This window comes from Poecile atricapillus, chromosome 12 (assembly GCF_030490865.1).
Source record: "Poecile atricapillus isolate bPoeAtr1 chromosome 12, bPoeAtr1.hap1, whole genome shotgun sequence".
NCBI lineage: Eukaryota > Metazoa > Chordata > Aves > Passeriformes > Paridae > Poecile > Poecile atricapillus.
In genome coordinates, this window is record NC_081260.1 from 13028049 (window position 1) to 13052604 (window position 24556).

Here is a 24556-nt window from a genome sequence, read left to right on the forward strand (position 1 = left end):
GCCGCATACCACCTACAGCAATTAGCTGCTTGTGCTTTTGTCTGTTTTCTGGCATTATGCCCTTCCCTTTCATGAGATTCTTCTTTTCTACTTGGACTAGATGTTTGCAAGTCTCCTGGCTTTGAGCTATTTCAGCAACAATTGTAGTTGAAATACTTAATATTCTCATGAGAAGGATGGCTGTGAGGACTGAGGCGGTGGGGGGGGGTGTCAGCCTCACAGAGAATTACTTGGAAACCCAATTTAGTGTCACATTCAGCTCCCTATATGGAATACACACACAAAAAATTGCCTTCCAAAAACAACATCCTGCACACATTCAGTTGGCATGGGCAGCAAAGTGAAAATCCAGTGCACAAAACAGAGGAAAGAAAGTTCTAAGACATAAATGTAGCCTGAAATGTCAGCTAGCAGCAATTTCTTTTTTTTTTAAATCTTGCAACTTAGTGAAACAAAAATCTTTTCTTTCTAACAATCTTTTTTTTTTCATGAGTGGAATGGGAAGAGTACCACAGCATTTTCAGTAGCAGCAGATACTTTATATGTGCACTTCATCACACATTAACTAGAGTGAAGTGACTGCTCCCAAAGGATGCTCAATCACAGATAAATCAAAATTCCTGGAAAAGCAGCACAAATGAAAACATTTAACATTATCTATTGCCTGTGCCCCAAAATGTGATGCACTGTCAATTCTGATGAGCCTTGACCCAAGGTAGAATTTAACATTTCAGTGTAAATTTTATGTATTGAATGATAATGAGTACAAGCACAGAACAGTGTCATGCAAGACCTCCTGACATTGCAAAAGGATGGTGGACGAGCACCAAATGAGCTGTTTAAAAACAGATTCAGACATGTCCTGTTCAATTTTTTAGTGTAAAATCCAGGCCTACTGGCTTTTCCCAAAGCTCTTTGTGGCTGGCAAGGAGACTCCCAAGCTGCTGAAGGAGAAAACTGACTTCTACTGACTTCAGGAAGGACAGCTGTATGGTGACAACATGGTGTAAGTAGCATAGAAAAACCAGCTTGCACGCATGCTTGGTCCAGCAAGAAGAAACATTCCAAGCCTACAAGCCCATGCCACCTCCATCCTCCTAAAGCTTAATGTAACAGAAGTCACTGGTACAACATTCTCATTTATTTAGAGGTTAATGTGAATGGCAAAATGTGTGCTGTAAAGAGAGGTGTGGAAGGAAAAGATACCCATCACAGATACCCAGATACCTGAAAAACCTGCTACAGCTCAGCACAGCCACTCACAATGCTGTTCAGGTGAGGGACACAGTATCAGTGCAGACCTACATGCGGTTTAAACCCATATTGCCTTACCCATAAAGATATTCCACTCGGCATCCAAGTCCCCTTGGTTGGCCAAGCAGCCTCTCATGACATTAAAGCAGTAGTTGTAGCAGGGCTTTACTGACACCAGACCTCGGCAGTGTGGGCAGTACATCATTTTCAGCAGCGCTCGCGTACCCTGCGGCGTGGGGTTTACCTTTATGAGAGAAAAAAACAAAAGGACAAGAAAATTAGCCCTCAATCACCAAAGCAAAAAACCCCACACATTTACCCCAAGATGAATGGGACAGAGATGTGCAGAAGAGACGTAGAGGGGTCAGCCATCGCCATCTGGTCCCTGCTTATATGGTCCACAGATCTGGGGAACAGATGAAAGGCTCTGGCTCACCTCCTTGGGTGTATCTGCCACTCCAGGGGACATAGACAGCCCCCATCTCTGCAAAACATTATTTGTACCATGCAGTACACCCTGTATGATGTGGGAACCCTCCCAGGGCTGCAAGGACAGGCACCCTAAGGGGACAGGCAGCACCAGTCAAGCTCAGGAAAGGCAGTAAAATACACCCAAGTCAAAAGATGTCAGACAAAGCTGCATTCTCTGAGCCCTGCTGCAAACACATGCTAAAGATGATGATGCTGGGATTTTTCAGGAAAAAGCAGTATGTCAATATGGCATGTCTGACACGATTCCTGTACCAAACCCACTGGGAGTATATGCCCACCTCCTCAGCAGGGCTGTGGCTCTTTCTGGACAATCACCCAGCAGGGCTCCCCAGCACAGAGGCCAGCTCCTTTATATCACATTCAAGTCCCTCAACACAGCATTTACATGACAGATACCCGGGTTCATTTATACTCAGCACTCATCACGCTCAGTAACGCCATTCCCCACACCCGAAGGAGGTGGCAGCTACAACCCTGCAGCTGAGGACAAGCCGGGAGGACCCTCAAAGCTGCAGTGCAGCCGCTGGGCGTGCGAGCGGAGCTGTCTGCAGCAGGCACGTCACCCCTGAGCCCTCAAAAGGGCTGATTTCCAAAGTGACTCATGGTCATTCATGTTTGATTCACTCTCTGGCCCAGCTTCAAAACATTCATTGAAACCATTTCCATCCAGCCAGTCCAAGGAGCATTAGCTCCATCCCGACCACACGGTGGGCCCATCTCAAGCACTGAATAGAGAAGGTCCCTCGAGAGTAAGTTTAAATGTTAATTAGCCTCACATGAAAATAGAGAATTAAGATGCAATCAGTGATGCACTGACAAAACAGAAGTGGTGTCTGGTGTTTTAAACAATGCACCTGAGACTCCTTGTAAGGAGTTTGGGGAAGTGCTCTAAAGAGGCTGTGATCCAAGACTGTGCTGGAGGAGACACAAATGGATCCCTGAGAAAGAGCAAAGTCCCTCAACACAAACAGGTGGAGATGTGGATGGCCTTCACATGTTACGTGCTGGAGGTTTGGGAACTGACTTCATGGCAGAGAGGACAATAAAACTAAGTGGAGATAAATGTACATGAGGAAGATCTGGTACCACATATATGCTGAGAACCTTACTATTGCCCATCTCAGTGTAAGGACTGTGGAGAAACTAAGCCTAACCTTCTAGTTCAAAAACTTGTTGACAACCCATGAAATTAGGAGGCAACAGATTTTAACAAAAACAAACAAACAAAAAAAAAAGCATTACATAATCAGGCTGGCTTTGCTAATAACATCAGCAAATTTTTCAAACCCTCATTTCTTATAGAAAGAGATGACAGATAAAGACTGCTGTGTTTCTGACAACTCCAGAAAAACCACGGTTTCTTTTCAACAGGCAAGTGAACTGGTTAGAGAGACAGAAGAACAATTTTCTACAGCTGATGCAGCTCAGTGCTGGATTTTGGCTGGCCAGCAATGTTCATCAGATTGCACTTTACCCTTCTTTTGTCCGCAAAGAGCCTGTCTGGCTGAGAAGGAGAATCCACGTAGAAAGCTGTTTGTGGTGGCTGTGGAATCTGAATCAGATGCTCCACTGCATATATACATTTTATATTCTAGATATATATATATATTTGGAAGGCACAGTGGGAGCAGGAGTCCCAGCAGAAGGCTCCCTATTGGGACAGCATGGCTTTAAAGGAGAGCTGGATCAAATACTAAGAGCTCAAGCAACAGAAACCAGCTAAATCAGATGATTTATAGTTGGAAAACTGGAAACAGACAAATGTAAAGGTATCATCTGCTATCCAGATGGTGCAGTCCTTGCACAACAAAAAAGTGGCGGGGGGAACTAAATAACATCTCGCACCCAGAGACGAGCTCTGAAGGACGCTCAAGTTTAGTAGTTTAGCTGTTTCTCTGATAAAAATCCCTTCCTGTGTCATTCAGCAGTAGGTGACAGGACCTCCATGCTAAGTCCAGAGGCTTATCAGTTGATCCTGGCCATCCACAAGGCACTGTTAGCCCTCAAAGGAGTGCTCTGCATCCTCCTCAGAAAGAAAAATTAGGATAATGTCGATAGCACAAGCCAGACTAGAGCAGTTTGAAGTGGAAGAGGAGCAGGAGGATTCCCCAACCCTAACACTGCAGCCTTATGAAAGGGATTGCATGGCAGCATGCAGCAAAACCCCCCCGGCAGAGCTGTGACCATCCCCTTCCCATCTTAGGTTCCCACCTCTCTCCATGAGTGCTGAGCGGCTGCAGCCCTGCAGCATCCCCCGCTTTGATATTCCATAGGGATTGATCCTAGTAAAATCCCAGCAGATGCAGGGGAAACTGAAGCTGCTTTCCTGCATTCCACAGCAGGCAATATGCAATGGTCATTTGGATTAGGTCCTTTAAGCAAAGACACGGGACGATTTTAAAGCAAGAGAGGTTTCGCTTCCTTCCCCACATAGGTTTGAGTCCTGCACAGAGCTGAGCAGAGAGTGATCACAAAGGGGAGATGGAAAAGACAAACCCCAGCCTGCAGTGACTGCCAAGCTGAGCCCTGCTACTGATGGATGTAACCCACAGGGAAGCTGTTAGGGTGTAATACAGTCGCAGGTAAAGAGGAAGATAATGGGCAAATTGATCAGTCTAGAGCTGGCATTTTATGGTGTCAAAAAGCAACAGGAAGGCACAATCAGAGATCACTCTAAGAGAGAGTTTTGGGGAAGACCATGAGCAATTACACCTCGTTACAACAGTGATAAATGCTTAACTGCTGAGTATCACTGCAAGGAAAACCTTAACCCCTGGCATGGGGCCCGTACCCAGTCCAGACCAGCTCTGGCTCTGTCAGTGGGGTGTGCCATATGTTGCATTGGCAATTCTTCACAAGCTTTTAATGTTGGCCCTGCCACGCCAGGTGCAAGCTCTTAAAACGCCATTGTATGTAACAGTAAACCAAGATATGCTTTGTTCTGGGGTTGTGTTTATCTTGGAAAGCAACTCAAGTTCATTCAAACTGTACTCTAGAATGACCCTCAAACCAAGTAATCTCCTTCCTAATAAAGCAGAGTACCAAAGAAAGCTTTATTTGCTGGAGGGGATTTACTCTGGTAGATTTGAGCCCAGGTAGTAGTAGCTGCAGTGCACATAGCCTGCAAAAGCTTCTGATAGAAGTAAATGCACTCCAGTCCCCTCCTTTTATCTTGTGAAATTTATTTCCTTTCCGTGGCGTTCCACGCCACTGCAGCAATCCATCACCCTGCGGTTTCATCATGTAAATTACAATTTGTCCATATCTATACGCTTTGTCAAACGTGAAGATTAAAAGCTGCTAACAGATGTGTTTTGGCACCAATCTTCGTATCAAACTTGCTCCTTAAAAATACAGATTTGCACACAATTTACAAAAATTAAGTGAAAAGCAAACAACTCAGGGCTTAATGCAAACATTCTGTATCACATTTGTTGGGCTAACGATATCAACTGGTGAAGGTAAAATCATGTTCCTGTAAAAATTACATGCTTGTGGCATAATAAAATCTGTTTTTCCTTCTACCTTGTCATACCCATCCCATTTCAGAGTTTCACATGAGGGAAACTGTTACATCCTTTGCCTTTTCCAACTTGCTGGCAATTACAGCTGGATGCATTCCTCTGGTAGAAACATCACCACTACAGTACACACCTATGGATGCAATGCCTTATTCACAGGTTACCACAAAACCACCAAAACTCAAGAGAAGCTGATCTGTGCAAGCAGATAAAGCTCAGAGAAGCAACCAGATTCTTTTTCATCTCCTTCCCAAGGCAAGGAATAGCTGAGGAAAGATGACAGAACTCCAACCATGGACAGTCCTGCAGGGAGCCCCCACCAGCTGTCAGACAGCCAGAGCTACATTACATTCTCTCATTCTACCCTCAAGTTAACATTAAGAATGTTAATAATAACATTTAAAATCCTGTCAGCTTTAATAACTATTTATAATAACACTGATAACCCAGGCTTTCTTATTTTCCGTGCTTGCACAACAACAGCATTGCCATGCCAGCAGCACAGCTGCCAGAAAACAGAAATCAAACAATTTGAAAATAAATGTAATGAAATTACTTTTGTTTTATATTGTGCTTTCTTTGCAAAAAAAAAAAAAAAAAAAAGAATGACAGCAATACTGGCTAAAAGACTGAATGAGTAACTTCCCAGTGACATGGAAAGATGATTTCAAAAACACACTCTCAAGCTGCCTGTGAGATGCTCTAGGTGAGCAATCATCTTAAACAAGTGAGCAATCATCAATTTTTGGGACCAACACAACTCTACTTGCATCATTTTTTTCCTCTCAGTGTTGTGCAAGAACATCATCTTGGCACACACTGGTCCTGACGTTCAGCTCACTGAGGCAGAACATCATTTGGAAGGCTCCTGGTTTGCTTCCCCACCCCAAATATTCCAATGAAAGTGTTTTGGAATTAACTACGCATTTAACCAATTTTGCTGGCCTGATGCTAGAACATTAATAATTTAGACAGCATCTGGTTCCACCACAGATTTGGTCCTCTGAGGTCTTGCATAAGGGAACACTTTTAGGAGTGATTTTGGGAACTGAGAGTGTCTCAACACTTGCTATCCCCAGCCATGTCTGCTGCAGTGTTATCTCATGCAAGGAAAAGTTCAAGAGTACATTTATGCTGAGTTTCCTCCTTACAGCGAGCTCCCCCCACTCCAGATGTGACAGTGCCAAGAGGAAAAGCAGAGCTCCTGAGAACCACACCGCCAGGCACTCGAGCGGCTCAGTCTTAACATTCACATGCTTGTCTTCCCCAACAGCAACCTCAGCCCACAAGGGGCACGAGGGACCTCAGGGTCACACCCAAGTGGGTGCCCCTCCCTCTGACCACTTACATGGCGATGCCAGGCTCAGCACCTCCTGCTCATGGTGCCCTTGGGACCAAAGGGCCTTTCACATCAAGCTTGTTCTCTGTAGAAACAAGTCTCTCCCTGCCCCAGACACCAAGCATCATGAGGAGCATTCCATTTGCTTTAATGAGCAAAGTAGCAGGGACATTTATCTGGGCATCTACAACCAAAATCATCCTTAATTATCCCTCACATTGTTTTCAAAATTAGCAGCAGAACCAAAGTGTAGGGCAGAGAAAAAAAAAAAAAAGAGCCAACCATGCCAGTGGACTGAAGTACTCCTGCAAGACATCATCAGCTCCAAATCCACAGTGCTATCCATGCACTCCCAGCCCTAAATCTGAGCTGACTGCTGCTCCAGCGTGCTTTGAAGGCCTAGCACAGGCCCACATATGGCTGGAACTGAGGCAGATGCAGTCACATTCTTGGCAAGTCTTCTCAGGGTCATCTTTGATGTGGAGAAGTGCTTGGTATTGTTTTCTGCATTGATGTTTGCCCCTGGTATGTGGAAGGAAATGTCCTTGTGCACGGCAGCCCCTTGGTCTGGCCTCGTGGCTTGCAACCTGCTGCCTGGACAGCACTGCCTCTTTGGAGGTCCTTCTGCTACACACTAAAAGGGCTCCTTAGCTCCTCTGCTGTTTCTTAGTTACCCACATAGCAGAAGTGCTGTCCCCCCCATCCCTTTCCCAATGCATGCAAGCAACAAATTCCATTTCTGTCACTTGCCTGGCAAGATATTGCAGCCTTTGGATATAAGAACACAAAATTCTTTCTGAAAGAGGATTATAGTTACATTCTCCTTAAGTCAAACCAAGGGCAAAAACTGCTCAGAGGGACATCAGATCTCTGACTAAACTTTTAGATCCTCAAATAATAATTACAAGGGGCACAACTTTTACCAAACCCAGATCTTGGTGCCCTACTATTTGTGATGACACAGGCCTTAATTCTTACTAATTCATTGTTTTATTATTCTCATCACTGCTTCTCCTAAGCCAATGGCCGGTCCACACTCAGCACCCATGCCAAAAATGACATGAGCCATAGTTCAGGTTGCTCATGCAGACCAGCAGGCCAACCAACAACTCAACTTGTGCTCCACAGGTGCCTCATTCAAGATGAGGCAGCTCAAAGTAAAAAGCCACTGGGCTCCCACCTGTGGGAAGGCAATCACCTGTCCCACTCTCTTCATAAACAGCTTGAAGAAAATTCCCTCCTCGGCTGCTACCATTACACTTCCTTAGGGCAGAAATGCCAACACAAAGAAAGTTGACCTTCTCCACCTACTGGGAACATCTCCAGCAGCCTCCTCTTGGTTGCTAATGTCACCAGAGGACAGCAGATGAGAAGTAGGTATAATCCTCATATGAAATGGCATTATTTCATACAGCTCATAACTGTGCTTCCAAACTAAACACCATTTCTTGCGTACAACTTCCAAGCTGCTGCCTTTTTCAGGGTTCCCACAGATAGGCTGGAAGACCCCTTCCAGCAGCCCAGATGCTTTGGTGGCAGGTACATCTCATGTGGCTTTCAGCACACAAATGCTTGTTGTGGAGGTGATTTCCTGAGCTCCCAGCAGTACTGCCTCAAATTATAGGACACAAGGGCAAGAGGAAAAAGTGGTAGAAGAATCTCAGAACAACAGTTTATCAGTATAAATTTCCTGGGAGGCTCCAGAAAACTCTTAGCACCACTGCCAAGTGCAGAAGATCACACCCCCACATCCTGTCTGCAGAGAGATGGTGACACAGACACAGGGATTCAATGCTGGGTGGCTGGCTGGCATGCTTCAGCCTTCATGTGCCTCTGCTGCTGATCTCTAGCCAGACCGCCCCTCCCAGCTCCCCCTGACCCTACAAAATGCTGTCAGGGAGCCTAGGCCTTGATTTCACTTCTTCCCCCAAAAACAGGGACCTCCAACCCCATACCTGTAGCTGACCTACACCCTACGTGCCCCAGTGCTCTTTGCCTCAAAGGTGTCATGACCCTCGACCAGGCTGTGGGTTTAATGGAATGCAATTATGGGAACATCTCAGCAGCCTGAGAACTGCCCAGTTGCAGGTTCCCATCCTTTTTCATTCACTCATGGCTCTGGCTTGTATTTGCTCCTTTTTTTCCAGCCCTGGCCAGGGCAGGAAATGTCACTGCTGGCAGCAATTTAACCCGGCTGACTTCAGTGCTCGTCCATGACTTAGGAGAGTGATTTGGGGACAGGCAGATTCCCATCTCCTGAAGGCAGGGGCAGGAAGGTCAGGGAGAAAGCACCCAGCACCAGCACAGGACAGAGAGAAGCACTGGAGGCCCCCAGCCCCTTGCAGCCAACCTCAGAGGCAGGGCACATCTCTAGCGTCCTGTATAGATCTGATGTTCAGAACAGATCTAGAAAATATTGTACTTTTTGGGTCCAAAGAAGGGAATTTGAGGGGTGAAGACTTGAGCATCAAAATCATGGGGTTTAGACAGTTTGAAAAAAGTCTGTGCTTTCTCTCAAAACCATACAGCTTTCTCTCTGTTGTGTATTTCAGCACAGTGGTACAGCTTTTGATCCATTCAAGGCTGAATTTAAAGTTATTTTCTACCATTCTGGCTCAGAAATCAAGTGTACTTGCAGCTTTTCAGTATTCTCTTGTCCTTTACCCCTTTATTCCCAAACTCATGCAAGAACAATATCCTTCTAAATGCAACTCCCTAATGAAGATGTGAAAATACCTATGATCATTAAAAAGCTATCAAGGCCATTGCACTGTAGAGTGCTCTTTGCTCTCCTGATAGTATCCCAGGAAAGTACACAGCTGGGCCTTGTAGTTGTTTGTATTTCTCCTCCTGAAGATTTTCAGTTAAATGTTTTTAACTTACTTGTCACAAAGCACATTAAAAGTAAAACTAATTTGCATTCCTTTGGACATTTTTTCATAATGAAGATTTATCCCCCAGTTAATCCCTGGTATATGCAGCCATTCCACTACAACTCCTGAGTAAAAATAATAAGGAAGAAAAGTCAATGGAGCCATTATAGAGAGCTCAGCAAAGCTAGGCTAATCTATATGTAATGTGGGAAGCCCCAAAACACAACCACAGAGCAGCAGGCATAAAAACATCAGCTTTTAAACTCATGTCTTGGATTTCCCATTGTGCCTTGCAGAAACACGATGTTAGATTCCCACTGAAAGAGATTAAAACACTACAGAAAAGATTATTATTCCTTCTACTGCTGCAACTGAAGCTTAGGTATTCAACAGTAGGGACTTTTGTTACTGCTTGGAAAAGTCAATCCGTTGTAGGATTTCCAGTGTAACTTGTGAAATTGAAGTGGAAAGTAGAGCAACTGTGATTGTCCACAGCATGTGAGCTATTTCTGCAGCTGCGTGGGACTCTGGGTAGCTTTCACACTCAAGCAATTAATTCCAGGGTTGAAGGCAACTCTACACTCAAGGATCATCAAAAGGGAAAGAGAAATCACAACGCCACCTCAGGTTCACGACTGATTCATAACAGATGCAGGGACCGCAGCCCTTGTGGTTCTGTGTCAAGTCTGGAGACGTTTTGATGAATTCTGAGCAGATGGAGCATAAACACAATCCCTCACCCATGCATGTTTACTGCCTATCAAGTAATTGCACTGTACAGGGGCTTTAATGGCCAGACCTCCCACACAAATATTTCATCCACACTCTACAGCAGTGAAAACCCAATCCCCTGACCACAAAAGCTGGCACAGCAACAAAACAAGGGTCACCAAATCTGAAACACCAACCAAGAGTCAACAGGTTTGGCCAGTGGCCTGGCAAAGAGACATCACACTTCATCTGCGACCACCCCTCCCTTCCACCAGCACAGCATCCCTGAGGCTGAAAGTTTTTGTGATCTCGTAAGAGTGACCCCACATGTCACACACTGAGCCCCACACACACATCCTCAACCAGCAGCACATTAATCTAACTTGAGAGTCGTCTCTATTTGGTGGGGAGTCAAGGTCTCCAAGGACCTAAACTTGTCACTGATAACTTACAACTCACTCCTGGAGTCTGGGTATTTTAGTTAAGCAACTCCTTCCTTCATACATGTTCAGGCCTATTGCTGGCTGTTAGCCTCATTTATCTTCAAGAAAAACTAACATGGAAGCAGACTTATTTTTTCCCCTGTGCTCAAAGACAGTATTTTAATATTATCCCCATAAGTCAAAGAAATTTGACTTATTATCTCATTTAAGGATGCTGTTTGTGCTGCCCACAGAACTGCATTCTGCTTCTAATAGTATCTGAACAGTTTTGTGGGGTTTTTGCCCTGGAACTTGGGTTGATTCAAACTCCTGCCTGCTCTTTCAGCCTCACGTTTTATTACTCCATAACCAGGTAGAGAGAAAGTAAACGTCTCTCTGCCCAATTAAATTATTATAATAAATCTTCCACAGCCCACAGGAAATGAGCTGAGTTTGTTAAAAGGAAATCACTGATATTTGTTATCTTACATAATCACTTCAAGGGGATTATTGACTGTTCCCTATACCATACAACTCAGACTAAAATTAAAAACAAATCTCATGGCAAAAAAGCAGTCACCCCACTTAAACAGCTCCAAAGTGATTTATATGGAGAGGTAAACATTTAAGTGACCAGCACATCACAGCTGTTTCATCCCCCCAAAAAGTGACTTTACTATAAAAGTCTGAGGTCTAACTTGTGCTGCTTGTGTGGCACCAAGTACAAATGGCTTCTGCCCTGTGCAGATGGTTCTAGCTTACTGTTATCACAGAAGTGCTGTTTGTTCATGTGAACTGCCTCTCCCCCTGCCCTGCAGCGAGGAGCAAATCATCAGCTGCTCCATAATAGATGCCTGTAGCATCCCTGACTCACTGTAATTTAAAGGCAATATTAAGAAGATATGGCCATTACACAAGCAAACGTGGTTATTTCCACTGCAGAAGGCATTTAATTTCCTGCTGTTGTTGTTCCCTAGACAGGGGGAAAGCATCCAGCTGGGGAATTGGGCTGTAGCACCGGGCAGCGATGTCCTCAGAATGTGACTCTACCACGCAACAGCCCAGCCTACACAGATGGAGCTGGGTCCGTCTGTAGCGCTCAACCACCACCACCTTTAGGTACAGTACAACAGGGAGAGATGCTGCCCATCACGGGTCCAAGGGACACGGGGACGAGCAGTCAGGGGATGGAGCTCACCGCAGACACTTTGCTGATGACATCCCTGGCGACGGCCAGGCCCTGCGCGAAGGTGCGCGCGGCCACGAAGGCTCGCGTCACTTGCAGCTTGAGCTTGCGCGGCACATCCCCGAAGGGCTTCAGCTGCTCCGTGTACTTGCTGACACACTCCAGGTACTCGTCCGTGAAGTGGTACTGGGGGTTGACCAGCCGGAACATGCGCTCCAGCAGGCGCGCCCAGAACTCGTTGAGCATCTCCTCCAGGTTGACGTTGCCGCCCACGTAGTAGCGCTTCAGCTCCACAAAGAGGTCCTTGAAGAGCTCCGAGTTCTGCATGTACAGTCGGCCGTACGTCCGCACAAACATGTCATTCAGAGACTTCTCAGCGTTCTCCAGGAGCTCTTTGAAGAACTCTAGGAAAGAGAGAGAGAAGATATGGTAAACATGGGCACAGGATTGTGTGTTCACACACTCCTACGACCACTGCTCAACTGGAGGATTGGCATCATCAAACTGAAATGGAAAATTAAAGGACTCCCCCAGAAATTTTCATCTATGTCTATATCTCAAAATTTTTGATTACGCATCATAAACCGATCCTCAAATCTCCCTGTAGACTGAAAGACTTGTATGAATGAAATCTCTCCTGATACAAATATGAATATCATGATTAAGAGTCAGCAAAAACCAATAAAAAGCACAAAAGTTTCTGATGTTCCCATTTAGGCATCTCAAAAGATGTAATTTCAAAGAACAACATATTGGAAAGAAAAAAGGTGGTTTTGTTAAACAGATGTTTTGCACAAATGAATCCTTCTTTCCAGTTCTTGACAATTCATTTTCCAAGATTATCATAAACCAGCCTCAAAATTGAACAAATTTTAATATATTTAAAAACAAATTTAAAAATCTACCTGCAGGTTCTTCTTTAAAACCACAACACCCATCCTGCAAGTTCTTCATCTCTCACGGCAGGGCCTGAACACTTGCCCAATTGGTCCTGATTGCAGAAGGGGCTTCAGACGTTTGTGGCAGTGCAAAACCCCCCCCCAATTATACTGGAATTTGCTTAAAATCTAAGGACTACACACTTGGCACAATAACAAAAGATTTTTTAAATGACAAAAGGACAGATAGGGTTTGTGATTTTTATCACTTTCTAAAAGCAAATCCCCACTTTGGTTCACTCTCTAGGAGCACTGGACAGCCCAGAGTGGCTGCTGCCATATCTTGGCAGTGCCACATGTGTCCCCAATACTGATAACAAGTTGACCCAATGATGATACCACTGCAGAAGCAGTTTGAAGAACACATCCTCCAAGAACACATCACCACAACCTTGACATGTAGGTCTAAGCACAAACTACCCTGCCACAAAGCCTTTGCCTTGGAGACTTGGCATAGATGAGATAAAATAAAAAATAGGGGAGGGGTCCACTAGGCCAAAAGCATTTGGGGCACTTTGGAAAAAACTCCCTGCTCTATGGCCTTGGGGGCAGCCAAGGAGAGCAAGGTAGGTGCCACTGGGACAAAGCCTCCCATGCCTGTTTGCTCCAGCCCTGCAGGGAGCACGGGCACCCTGGGGAGCGGGCACAGCAGGGTGAGGAAGCAGATTATTTTATGCATGCCACCAGCAATTGAGGATTCTGACCTCTGCTTTTCTGTGACTCATATTCAATAAATATTTTTTAATAAAACATGCCTCTGTGGTTTTCTAAATCCACAAAGGAGCAATGCTTAGAGCTAGAAGTTGTTATAAGAGGGTGGGGGGGGGGGGGGGTGGGAGGGAAATATTTTGGCCCAGTGCAAATTTAAACCTTGTTAAAAGACATTAAAAGTATGCTGAAGTTCAGATTTTCGTCTTCAAAGTGCTCCAGTACAAACAAAGCCTAACACAGAAAATATTTTCTGGAAAAACTGAAACATTCCATGAGTTCCTGATGAACAAAGTCATGGGGTTCAGTGCCTGACATGGCTGTATATAATGCAGCCTCTTAGGAGCACAAGAGAAATGATCCAGGGAAGAGGAGATTGATTTCAAACACCCAACACATCCTCTGTCCAATATCAGCAGAAACCTCCACTTTCGTTCCCATGACTGGCATTTCCTCTCCAGGAAGATTTTTTTTCTGTTCAGTTTATACTATAGAGATTAGCTTGGTGTATATTAATTTCTAATTCACTTAATCATTTTGAAGGCTCACTTCCTTCCTTTGCTCAGACCTTTTAGTATCACCAAGTAAGTTCTTTATTTAAATACTTCTGTACCATGCACAAAACCAGCTAGATGTGTCAGCAAACTCTTCAAAAAGAATCAGATTTTTGAAATGATATTGATGGCAAATCTATCAGATAGCTCCAACCGTCAGTCTAAAGAACCTAAAGCAATGTTATAAGCCAAGAATGTTATCTTAAGTAATACACCCATATTACCATAATCTATTTATTCTCCTGCCCAACTCATTTTATTGGTTACACTCCAAAGTGGAAGTTGAATAAACCGTAACCAGGCTTTAGAGCTCTTCATCTCTTAATTTTTCATGTGGGCTAGAACCAGGCATGTTCATTAATTATCATGAAAAAACCTGCAATCTAATTAGTAGCAAATACCTGTGCACCTGTAGCCTTCCAGCCAGCAGCTTTTCCTTGCCCAAAAGGAAGGTAAATAAAGGAAATGAAAACTTCCCACCAAAACCAGGCACTTTCAAAAACCCAACGCAGCACTCCTGAAGGAGGCAGCATGCATGCACAGTGCTGTTGTCTCTGGCTCAAGATTCAACCATCATTTGCATGGACAGAAAACTCCCATTCTCAAAGTGCCACTTGCCAAAGAAGAAGGGGAGGAGGGCAGAGGAGGTTGTGTCTGCAACCTGGAGTCAGCATCCACCCCTGTCAGCACAAGCCTGTATCCCTGAGCATGCCAGACAGGATGCCCTGGTGACCAGCACCTGTGGCTAGGCCACTGGGTGCCACTGCTGGCACCTCGAGGCTCCTGGGGTGCAGGTGGGGTTGGATGTTGGAGAGGGGTGATGTCAAGCATGGCATTGGGAATAAAGGGCCACTCAACAAGCAGGGATGGACCCAGCAGTGGGATGTGCATGGCATCTTTCTCCATGCAACACACAGCACTCTTAACCACCAGCAATTAAATTATATCTATAGATATATTTTAGTGTAACTATTGGCACAGTATAATTCTGCATCCTCAGTTTCTATCTCCACATCAAGAAATCAGCTTGGGTACCAGAAGGAACATTTATCTTTTCTCTGTGCAAACTGTGGGCATAGATGTCAGCAAGGAAAAGAAAAAAGCCTGGAAGTCCTTCTTATGAGTTAAATGCTAATCTGACTAGTAACTCTCTATATCAAATTAGATACTAATTCTCTCCCTCACAGAAATGAGCTGATTAGCAAACACCAACATAACCCAGCATTAACCTTGCCACCACAAGAAGAAAAATGGCAGGTTCCTCTCTTACGTCTTGACTGTTTGCTGGGTAAAATAAATGACCACCTTTCATTTGTATTAGAAGTTGACTTGTTCTCAAACAAAGCAAACACACAAAGGCCTCGGTTGCTTATTTTACAGCACTGTAAAAGCACGTTTTACAGCTGTGTTGCAAGCAATCTGTACTCATTAAATTATCACTCTGACAGGTTTCCTGTGAAAAGCTGTCAAACGCAAACATTTTTCACAGACGACAAATCATACTTTGCCGGTGCTCTCTCAGACACTGCTATCTGGAGGGATGGCAGGCTCTCTCTTCTCTCCAGTTATCTGGTTTAAACTCCCTGGACAAGGGCTGGCCCCTCTTGTCGACAAACAGGCACGCACATGGTTGGGAAGGGCTTCACAAACTGACCTGCGAGAGCAGCACATGGCTCCAAGGTCTCCCTGGTTCTCATGACTAAGAGCAGAGCCTGCAGAGGGGGTTGGGTTACACAGAGAGGATGAACCACAGACAAGGCCTTGGGATAACATGGCACAGCCAGCTCTGCTCCAACCTGACTGAGGAGCAAGGCCATGTTCTACTGCTTCAACACACCTCAGCCAAGTCCTGCTGATGCAAAGTCACCTTCTTACTCAAGGTGATGCTCAGGAGGATGAGCCCCAGGCTGAGGGAACCAGCACTGTGGGAGCAGAGCCACAAAATTTTTCTTAATATCAAGAAACAGTTTTAAAATTTGTCTGTATTGCAAAATAAATCCTGTGCATGCTACGGGCTTTGATGCTCAAAGGAGGATGACATTTCCAATGCAATTAACTTTAAGAGGCAGAAAAGGCAGTAATCTGCAGTCAGGCAATCTACAGCTCTGGGCTCTGTTTATTCTTTTAACATTTTTGAATTTCAGGGTAGAATTTCAATGCCCACCCCTTGGTGAAAGCCTACGATGTCATGAAATGGTAAGAAAGACAGGATGTGACATATGTGCCATCTCTGCAATAAAAATCCTGGAGAAAAAAAGTCTCTGCTTTTGAACAAATCCTTCTTTAAAAGAGCACATTGAGAAACATAACCATAGTTACTTAGCAATTTCCTTTTTTTCAAGTAATAAGATGTATTACCTCTTTGCAGCTTGAGGGCAGACCAGCCCTGCCATAACCCAGTGCAGGAGAGCACTGCATCTCCCCAAGGTGCTTCCACATGACATTGGATTCCACTGCCAGAATAATTCAAAATAATCTTTCTTTCAAATTGCAGATACATGAGCTAACTGAAGAAACACAATCACTCCACCCACTGTGAGACAGAGTAAATCCCACCTCCAGACAACACATCTACTTCTTTTGACTTTCGGACCCAATATATTTTTGATCTTGGATTCATAGGTGTCACCTGAAAATATTCTTTTTTTCTTTTATTTAAGTAAGAAGAGATGCAGTGTTTTCCTATTCCTTCTGCTAACATTTTCAGATATTTCAGGAGTGGCATTTTCATACAAGAGGGCTTTTGCTGAGGAGAGCCCAGTGCTGTAGGGCACAGTCCTACCTAAATCAAAGGCAGCTCCTGGAAATGAGATGAACACATCAAAGGGTCACATTCCCCTTCACCCACAGACAGGTTTGGCATTTCCACACATGTGCTGGCGACAAAGGAAAAGGCAGCAAGAACTGCCTGGTCCGAGCTGCCTCCTGCCACCACCTGCCCTGGTGTTCTCAGCCTCCCCAGCCCTGCCCCAGGCAGAGTCCTCAGGGCTGAATCCACAGCTGACCACTGCAGGAATGCAAAGCTGTGCTTCCAATTTCTTTATCTTCAGGAGCAAAACACGTGTATTTCAGGGAATACTTTCACACAGAGAGGCACAGTGCTCCACAGCACCACACTTACTCCTCTTGTAGCCACTGCAAAGAGTCAAATCATCAGTGACCCAGGCTCATCACCTAAAACCCCCATGTTTTATAGAACAAAGGAAACCTTAACTGCAGTGCAAAAAAGGTCAAGTCTTATATATGAGTTCATCAAGGCTGTTGAGCCAATGTGCTTGCTACAGACACCCATCTGTTGGCCATGTTCCTGTGTGCTGGTGCCCTTCCAAAAGGACACCAGGGCTGCCACACACTTTCTGCTCCCAAAAACCACCAGACATGCTGCATTTCCCATGCACCAGGTTTCCTTAGTTAAGAGCCGAGTTTTCCATTGGCCTTATTCTGTTTGAGGTTTGCAAATGAACTAAACAAACAGATCCCAGGTAGACATGCAATTATTCAACCACCTTTTTACAAATAAAACCAGGTTCAAGCATGCATATGGAACATGCTGAATTTTTACAGGCACAATTAATTAGTTTCAGATAATTTGCCACCCAGCTTTTTGAACATACTCTTAATATATTGTCCAGATTATGCTTAATTAAGGACCGTCTGTCTAACCAAAACCTTTAATTTGCTCGTCTGTATAGACAATTATGCTTTCTAGTGTGTACAGGAGAACACTGCCACAAAGAGATTAATTATATTTTCTCCTTAAAAGGTTTATTCATAAAATGTCCACAACAGCAAGATGTATTCCCACACAAATGCTCCTGCCCAAGCCACGGCCCCGCAGGCTGTGCCGTGGAAGGGCCGGCGCCAGCTCTGTCCCTGTGTTTTCCAGAGGTGCATCTGCAGAGATGCAAACTCCACCCTGCAGCTGCTCCTACCATGTGAAGCAAAATTCAATCCAGAAGATAAATGGAATTTGGGAGAAAAGAGACAAAGGTTTCATAGCTCTCTTCACCTGGAGGTTGAAGCCGTCCACAACTATGCCACCTATTCCAAAGGGAGGAAAACAATTTTGTTTTTTCTAAATGTGCTTCATTATTTTTAATATGCCTTCACTTCCTTTATTGCATATACAACATTTGTAATTTCCACCAGGGAAAAACAAATCCTAGCTTAACAACCTTTTTCCGGAAGTGTTGAGAAACCGATGAACACATAGTGTTAACACATTTATTGAATATGAACTCAGAAGGGCAGGGCAGATCCACAAGCTGTTTATCTGTCCTGTTTTCAAACATGTGTTAGCACTTATTGACATGGGAAGAACTCTTTCACAGGGCTTAAAGTACAGGCTTAAATCTTGCCAGTGTCACAGCAACAGCCCCAATATGTGAACACTGCAGATCTGGGAGGAACAACATCTCCCTAAACTTTGCTTGATTAGTGAAAGTCAAGGCAACAAAAACTGGGCCACAGCCTCATAGGTTAAAAAAACCAAAACCACCAAAAAAAAAGAAAAGATTTCTAGAAGTTCTGGTTTCTGAGGCACTGGGGGGCTAGTAGGAGTCCAGATGAGCAGGGCAGAAGGTAACACACAGCACTGGGCAGCACCATCACACTGACACTAAGCTTGTTCGAGAATAAGGAGCAATGAAAGAGGGGGATAATGTGGAGATTGCTGTCTGTGATTCAAGAAACAAACAGCAGCACATTTTGCATCCTGCTGTATGTAACAGTCATCCCATGAATTACGAAAACGGCGAGAAATGCCCTTGGTCCCGTCTTAGTCCATCCTGCTCTGCCACATCCCATGCAGCAGAATGAGCCCAGACTTCGCAGCCTCCTCTGATTTCAGGGCCTGTCACTCATCCCATTTTTGGTCAGCTATACGGAGTTTTCTCCCACTGCTTCCATGCTGCCTCCTCCCCAAGCAGCAGGTCCATCATTCCCAGCACTTCCATACCCTTCCTTGCAAAAACTTTTCCTTAATGCACCTCTCTGCAGCTGTTTCTTCTTCCTCCATTGTTTGCTCTTCACTCTACTCCCTCCATGTTTAATTTTCACTGCACCCATTCCTCAATCTCTTCAGACACACCTGTGATTTTTCAGATGTGAACCTTTGCCCCATAGCCATTTGGTACCAATACACCAAGTTCCCAGCCCAAACTTCACCTGGAAGTGAGCTCCTTCAGGCTGCCTCCCACATCCTCCCACCTCAAAGGAACTTTCTGGGACACTCACAAAGGTATTTCACAGATACATGTTTTCCCAAGCCTCCCTTCCTACTGCTGTCAGAGTGTAGGGAGGGCCTGCACTACTGAACAGTGGGGATTGTCTTGTTCCATTACCTCAGTTACCCTCAACTCATTACACTGGCAGGGAGAGCTCTTTCAGCTGGGGCTGCCTCTTATTTGTTCAGCTGGCATGTGAGTGGCTGGACACTAAGACATTACAGTACATTAAACACTGATAAAATAGCTCCAGCCCTGCACCAGTGGGTTATCACACCCCCAAGCCCAACCACCACCACCAAATCAGGCATCCAGAGGAGCAGCTACCAGGACTATGCACACAGGCTTGGTGGCTCCTTTGTGCAGGAAGGAGGAAGAGAGAGTTAATTTTAAACAGACAAACAATAGCTCATTGACTGGTTGACAGCAATTAGTAACCAGAGAGCACCAGGCACGTTTCCTGTAGCCAAGTACAAAGCCTGTTTCCCCCATCTTTCCTTTTGGGAATAAAAGCCCATAGGGTAAGAGCAGTTTACCTGTGACCATAAGAGCAGAACTGCTTTGACCTGAGATCACATGAGACTGTTTGATCCCTCCAAGTCCATATAAAAACTGCTTTTGCCCCTTACTGAAGTCTTTGCTAAGTTACAAGATCTAATATTTTTTTTTTTTTCCCCTCCTAACCAACAGGGTTAGGAACCCCCTTCACCTCATCCCGTGAGATTTCCTGCTTCTGTGGTAACTTGAACAAGACCTCAGGATCTTTCCAAGCGTTCCAAAATAGAGGTCTGGATCTCACCGCTGTCAGACAAGCATCACAATTCTCAATGAACAAGACTAAAAGTCATGGTGGTGTATGTGCCTCCTGAAAAACCTCGAGATGGAGAGGAGCCAGCTGAACAAAAAGAAAGAATAAACAAATTTCCAAGGCACAGACAGCAGACAATTTGTTTCATTGCTGTTGCATTGAGTGGGAAAGCACAAACAAAAGCCCACAAGTGGTATTTTCAAAAGGAAGCCTGTTAGTGGTTGCTCCCTCCAGCTTCTCCTCAGTCACTCCCTCCCCATGCTCATTAAGAACCAATCCGTAACCAAGTCCAAAGGATTGCCTCTCCACAACAGCTTCTTTGAGGTATAACTTCCCAACATTTTTTGCCCTGGTTGGTATGAGGTTTGCTGCCATCCATTTCTGGAGGGGTCAGAACAAGGCTGAGCCTCCACATCAATGTGAGTGGCAGCATAGATCAAATCACCCTATCAACAATGCCATGGTCATCAGTGCACTCGCCTGAAGGTGGGTGGCAGGGGGAGAGCTCTTCCCACCACACAGACTTATTCAGAAGCTTGGACTCAATGCAACTCTGGTACAGCAGAGGACTCTACCCAGCGCTCCAGCTGTGCCAACACAGCTGGAGCTGCCTCCTGCAGATATGAATGCGCTGGCAGCCAGTATTGACCCTACTGACCCCATGGTCTTGGGTGCCACAGACACAGAGGGACCCTGCCAAAGGAGCAAGATGAGGGCCCAGGTCCCTGCTCTCACAGGCAGTTTCCAGTAAAAGAGTTAATGTGAGATGAAGGTCCCCAAAGGGCAGTTATTTTGGTAAGGCAGAGCACCCCGATGGGCTGCCAAATTCTAACTATAGGAACAGCAGACTGGGCACCTGTGGGGCTCATCTTTCACTGTTTGCCTCCACACTGCCTGGAGCAGCAGGAAGAAGACCACCAAAAGCTCTCCCTTGTCCCTTCTGTGTCCTTCCTAGTTACTAATCCATCCCAGCTATGCATCCCACTGCACCAGCACACCTCCCTGGGAACTCATACCTGCAGACAGCAGCTGGAAGCAAAGGGTTATCTGAACAACAAAAACTAAATTCAAAAATTAATTCCAGGCTTTTTCCTCCATTTTCAGCAGAGCTTGGAAGCTATTTGGCCAATGTTCTCCTGACCAGTCTCTCAAATTCAGCCACAGGCCAGTTACTGGAAGAACTTCCTGCACCCAGAAGCAACACAGAGCTCACATTAGAAGGTCAAGGGCACCCTGGGATGCTTCAAAGATGCTCATCATGATCACACCTTGTACCTGTAGCTACCTTGCCCAATACAAACATGGAGCCCACTCCATGGAATCCCTCTCCAGCCCCTCTGCCTGCTCCCTATACAGCAGAGGGGTTGTGTGCACCATGGACTTGGGAACCCCTGGCCAGCTCTTTCTTCTTGGATTTGGTTTCTTTCCACTTATTGTTTCCACTTATTGTTTCCTTTTACACTTCTGTATTTGTTTTATCTTAAATGCTAATGGAAAATTCAGGGAGACTGGATCAGAAATGGAACTCTCAGCATTCAATTGCTTCCCAAATGCTGGCTTGGGCTGTACCATTTGATATAAATCCTTCTGTCGTCTGGGCATTAGGAACACCAAACCTACTGCCAACCCAGCCCAAAGACAGACCATCTCACACATTTCTCTCCTGTACAGTGAGGGTTGCAGAAGTTTGCTGCCTTGCCTAAGTCTAGAGTGCACAAAAGAAAGCAACACAAATTGGTTTAAGTTCAACAGCAAAAGTGCTTGTGAAATACAAAGAAGCAGGAGAAACAAGGAGATTGTAGGACTCAGCAGCCCCTCTATTTTTCCCCCCAGAATAGGGCTTGGCACAACAGTTGCATTTTCCAAGAGATTCAGGATGGGTCTTTAAAAAGTAAAAAGTAAGAACATCTTATCTAGGAAGCAATGGAACAGCGGAAACACTGCAGAAGAGTTATGGGCTATGTCCTGTCCTGGCTCCAATTCCTCAAAACAGCTGAGCAGTTTCCCCAAAGCACTGCTGGCTAGCACAAACCCTGGCGTGGAAAACTTCAGCCTCAAAGGGCAAAAGAGGTGAAAGTTTGAATTTAATACATGGAACTGAGCATTTATACAGCCTTAATGTCACCATTAATTCTATTAATGTTATTAATCCCCGAGAGAGTAAAGGGGAGGGCACAAAGTTGTGAAGACAAAGCACAAGAGATTTTATTTTAAAAAAGGGAGGGGGTGTTTAAATCCCTAACTGGTATAGCTGCTTCTGTGGCATTAGATGTCACCACAGTGAGTTACAGCTTTCCCATGAATGTCACTGTTATGGAGGGAGACGCTTACATGGCCAGAAAATTTTACCCACTAATTTCTCATTGAAGCCAATAAACATATCTGAGACTAACCAGCAAATCTTCACCTCTAAAATCATTTAGCAATAGTGAATCCAACGACTTACAAAGTATTTTTTATTTTAACAAAAAAGCATTTCCCTTGCTGCTGAAAATACATCTCTTACTGCTACACTGGCATCAGGCTAGTGGTTTAAATTACAACAGGGGAGACCTCCAGGAGAACACATACCTGTACTGTAAGCAAATATTTAGACAGGATATGTAAGATATGGGACTCCTGAACTCACAAGTTCTCCTGGTGCCTGCAAACCAAATACGCGCAGGAGGATCTGACGCTGTCACATTATGCACTGGGAGCCAAAATGACTCCTGGTTTTGGGGATGGATAATCAGCAGATTGCTCCATGCTCCTGATTAAAGAGGAGATAATCCATTTCTGTACGGCTTTGGTGTCAGATCAGAGCAATTCTGGCAACAGTTCCAACAGCACACAGCGCTCCAGCAACAGCTGATGCAAACGCTCCAGAAGCCACAGGGCATCCCAGCCTCTGTCCAAAGGACGTGCCGCCACTTGGACTGTCCTTCTGCAGCAGCAACTGCTGCAAAGGTCAAGCACATAACGGAGGCAGGACAGGTTTGCCTCTCCTCCCAGACCTGAATGTCAAGGCTGGGAGATTAGGAGCCAGAGAGCCCACAACAAAGACTTCCAAAGGGCTGGAGGGACAGGGTTTGCTGTTTGGGCTGCATCCTGGAGTGGCCGATCACAGCCCGGGGATGTGTCACCCCACAAGAGAAGTGTCCACCCCACTTGAAGTGGATTTGGTGTCTGTAATAACTCACCCTGCCTACTCAGTCACTCTGCAAAGCTTTAGCACAGAGGATTTCATGTTAAACTAAGGAAGGTGTACAGCTCATTTTTGCCAGTTTTATTTCCATTTGAATGGATTTAGCTACAAGTGATAAGGAAGCCCTGAATAGCTGCAAATAGTAATATCAGAGCTTGGGTCCATGCAGAAGAGCAGCTCTGGAAAGATTCTGTCCTTTTCCAGTCTCATCCCTAAGGATCAGCACAAATATACAGGTCTCGATTGCCTCTCCTTCCTGTAGTTTGGGTACATTAGATCAAAAAGAGTGGGATGAATTATGCTGGGCAAGAGGAACTCAAATATGCAAGATACAAATGACCACAGCTGATCTGATGACCAAGCACCAAGACCAAAGGAAGGAAACACCATCCCACAAGCATCCAAATATTCAACAGCAGGGTCTTAAAACACAGCAGTCTAAGGCATGGAACTCCAATATTTTTGCAGAAGAGCTTGAGGATCTCCGTAGGGAGACTCCTCAACCTGCCCAAGCAACCAGCAGGAAGGTGTGCCTTCAGCCTCCAGGTGACTGGGCTGGAGGGAGAAAGGCTGTCAAGATTAAAAGCCTCCCAAGAGGTAAATGATGGAGGGTGGTAATCAGTTCATCTCTGAATCTACTTCCACCCCAGGTAAGATTCAAAAAATCCCTAAATCAGCTTTGTCTGCAGCAAATGAAGATTTAGTTCTGATACTAGCACTCAAAGACAGAGTCATTAGGCTTTGGGACAGGCTGAGGAGGTTGCCAATTCTCCTTCATTAGTTTCATATGAGGCAGAGACACACCCTTGAGGGACAGGCCAGGCACAGTAAATCCAGCTTTCAGGAACAGCTGAACAACACCATCCCCTTCCAGACTTGCCAGTCAAGCTCTTCACAGGCTAAAGTGAGAGTGAGACCAGCATAGAGGATGCTCTATGGAGCTGACAGGAGAACCACAGAGCACAGACAGAATAGTTTGTGCAGGCTTCCTTCCAAAGCTCACCTATTTTGAAGCCTTGTGCTTTGACAGGCACCCATCTCAGCTTGTCTTAATGTCCCCCTGCCCTCACACAGCCCTGCAGCCATCCCTCCCCCCACAAAGGGGCAGATGCACCTCACAAGATGTCTGATCCACGTCAGGGATGCTAATACAGCAACCCGTGCATGCTCTTTGTTTTCCATGCAGCATTTCAAAAAGCTTTGTTGTTCATTTAAGGTGAAGCAGATGCTGTTCCTCTGGTCTCTTTGAACGAGCTTATCTATGGGCTGGATTTCATTAAGTGTCTTGTTCTGCATTTAATAAGCTTGCAAGTCTAGACACTTTGGTTCTCCCTCTAT

At 45.1% G+C, this 24556-nt stretch overlaps 1 protein-coding gene across 1 annotated transcript in view; it reads right to left on the minus strand.

The window, feature by feature from the left end:
- GPC4 (glypican 4) overlaps nt 1-24556 on the minus strand; it is a 67280-nt gene that overhangs the window by 10928 nt on the left and 31796 nt on the right. Inside the window, exons 3-4 of the mRNA XM_058847870.1 lie at nt 11811-12202; nt 1333-1498 (exon numbers count right to left, since the gene is read on the minus strand). Of these exons, the coding sequence (XP_058703853.1) occupies nt 1333-1498; nt 11811-12202 (558 nt within the window). The remainder of the gene's footprint in view (nt 1-1332; nt 1499-11810; nt 12203-24556) is intronic.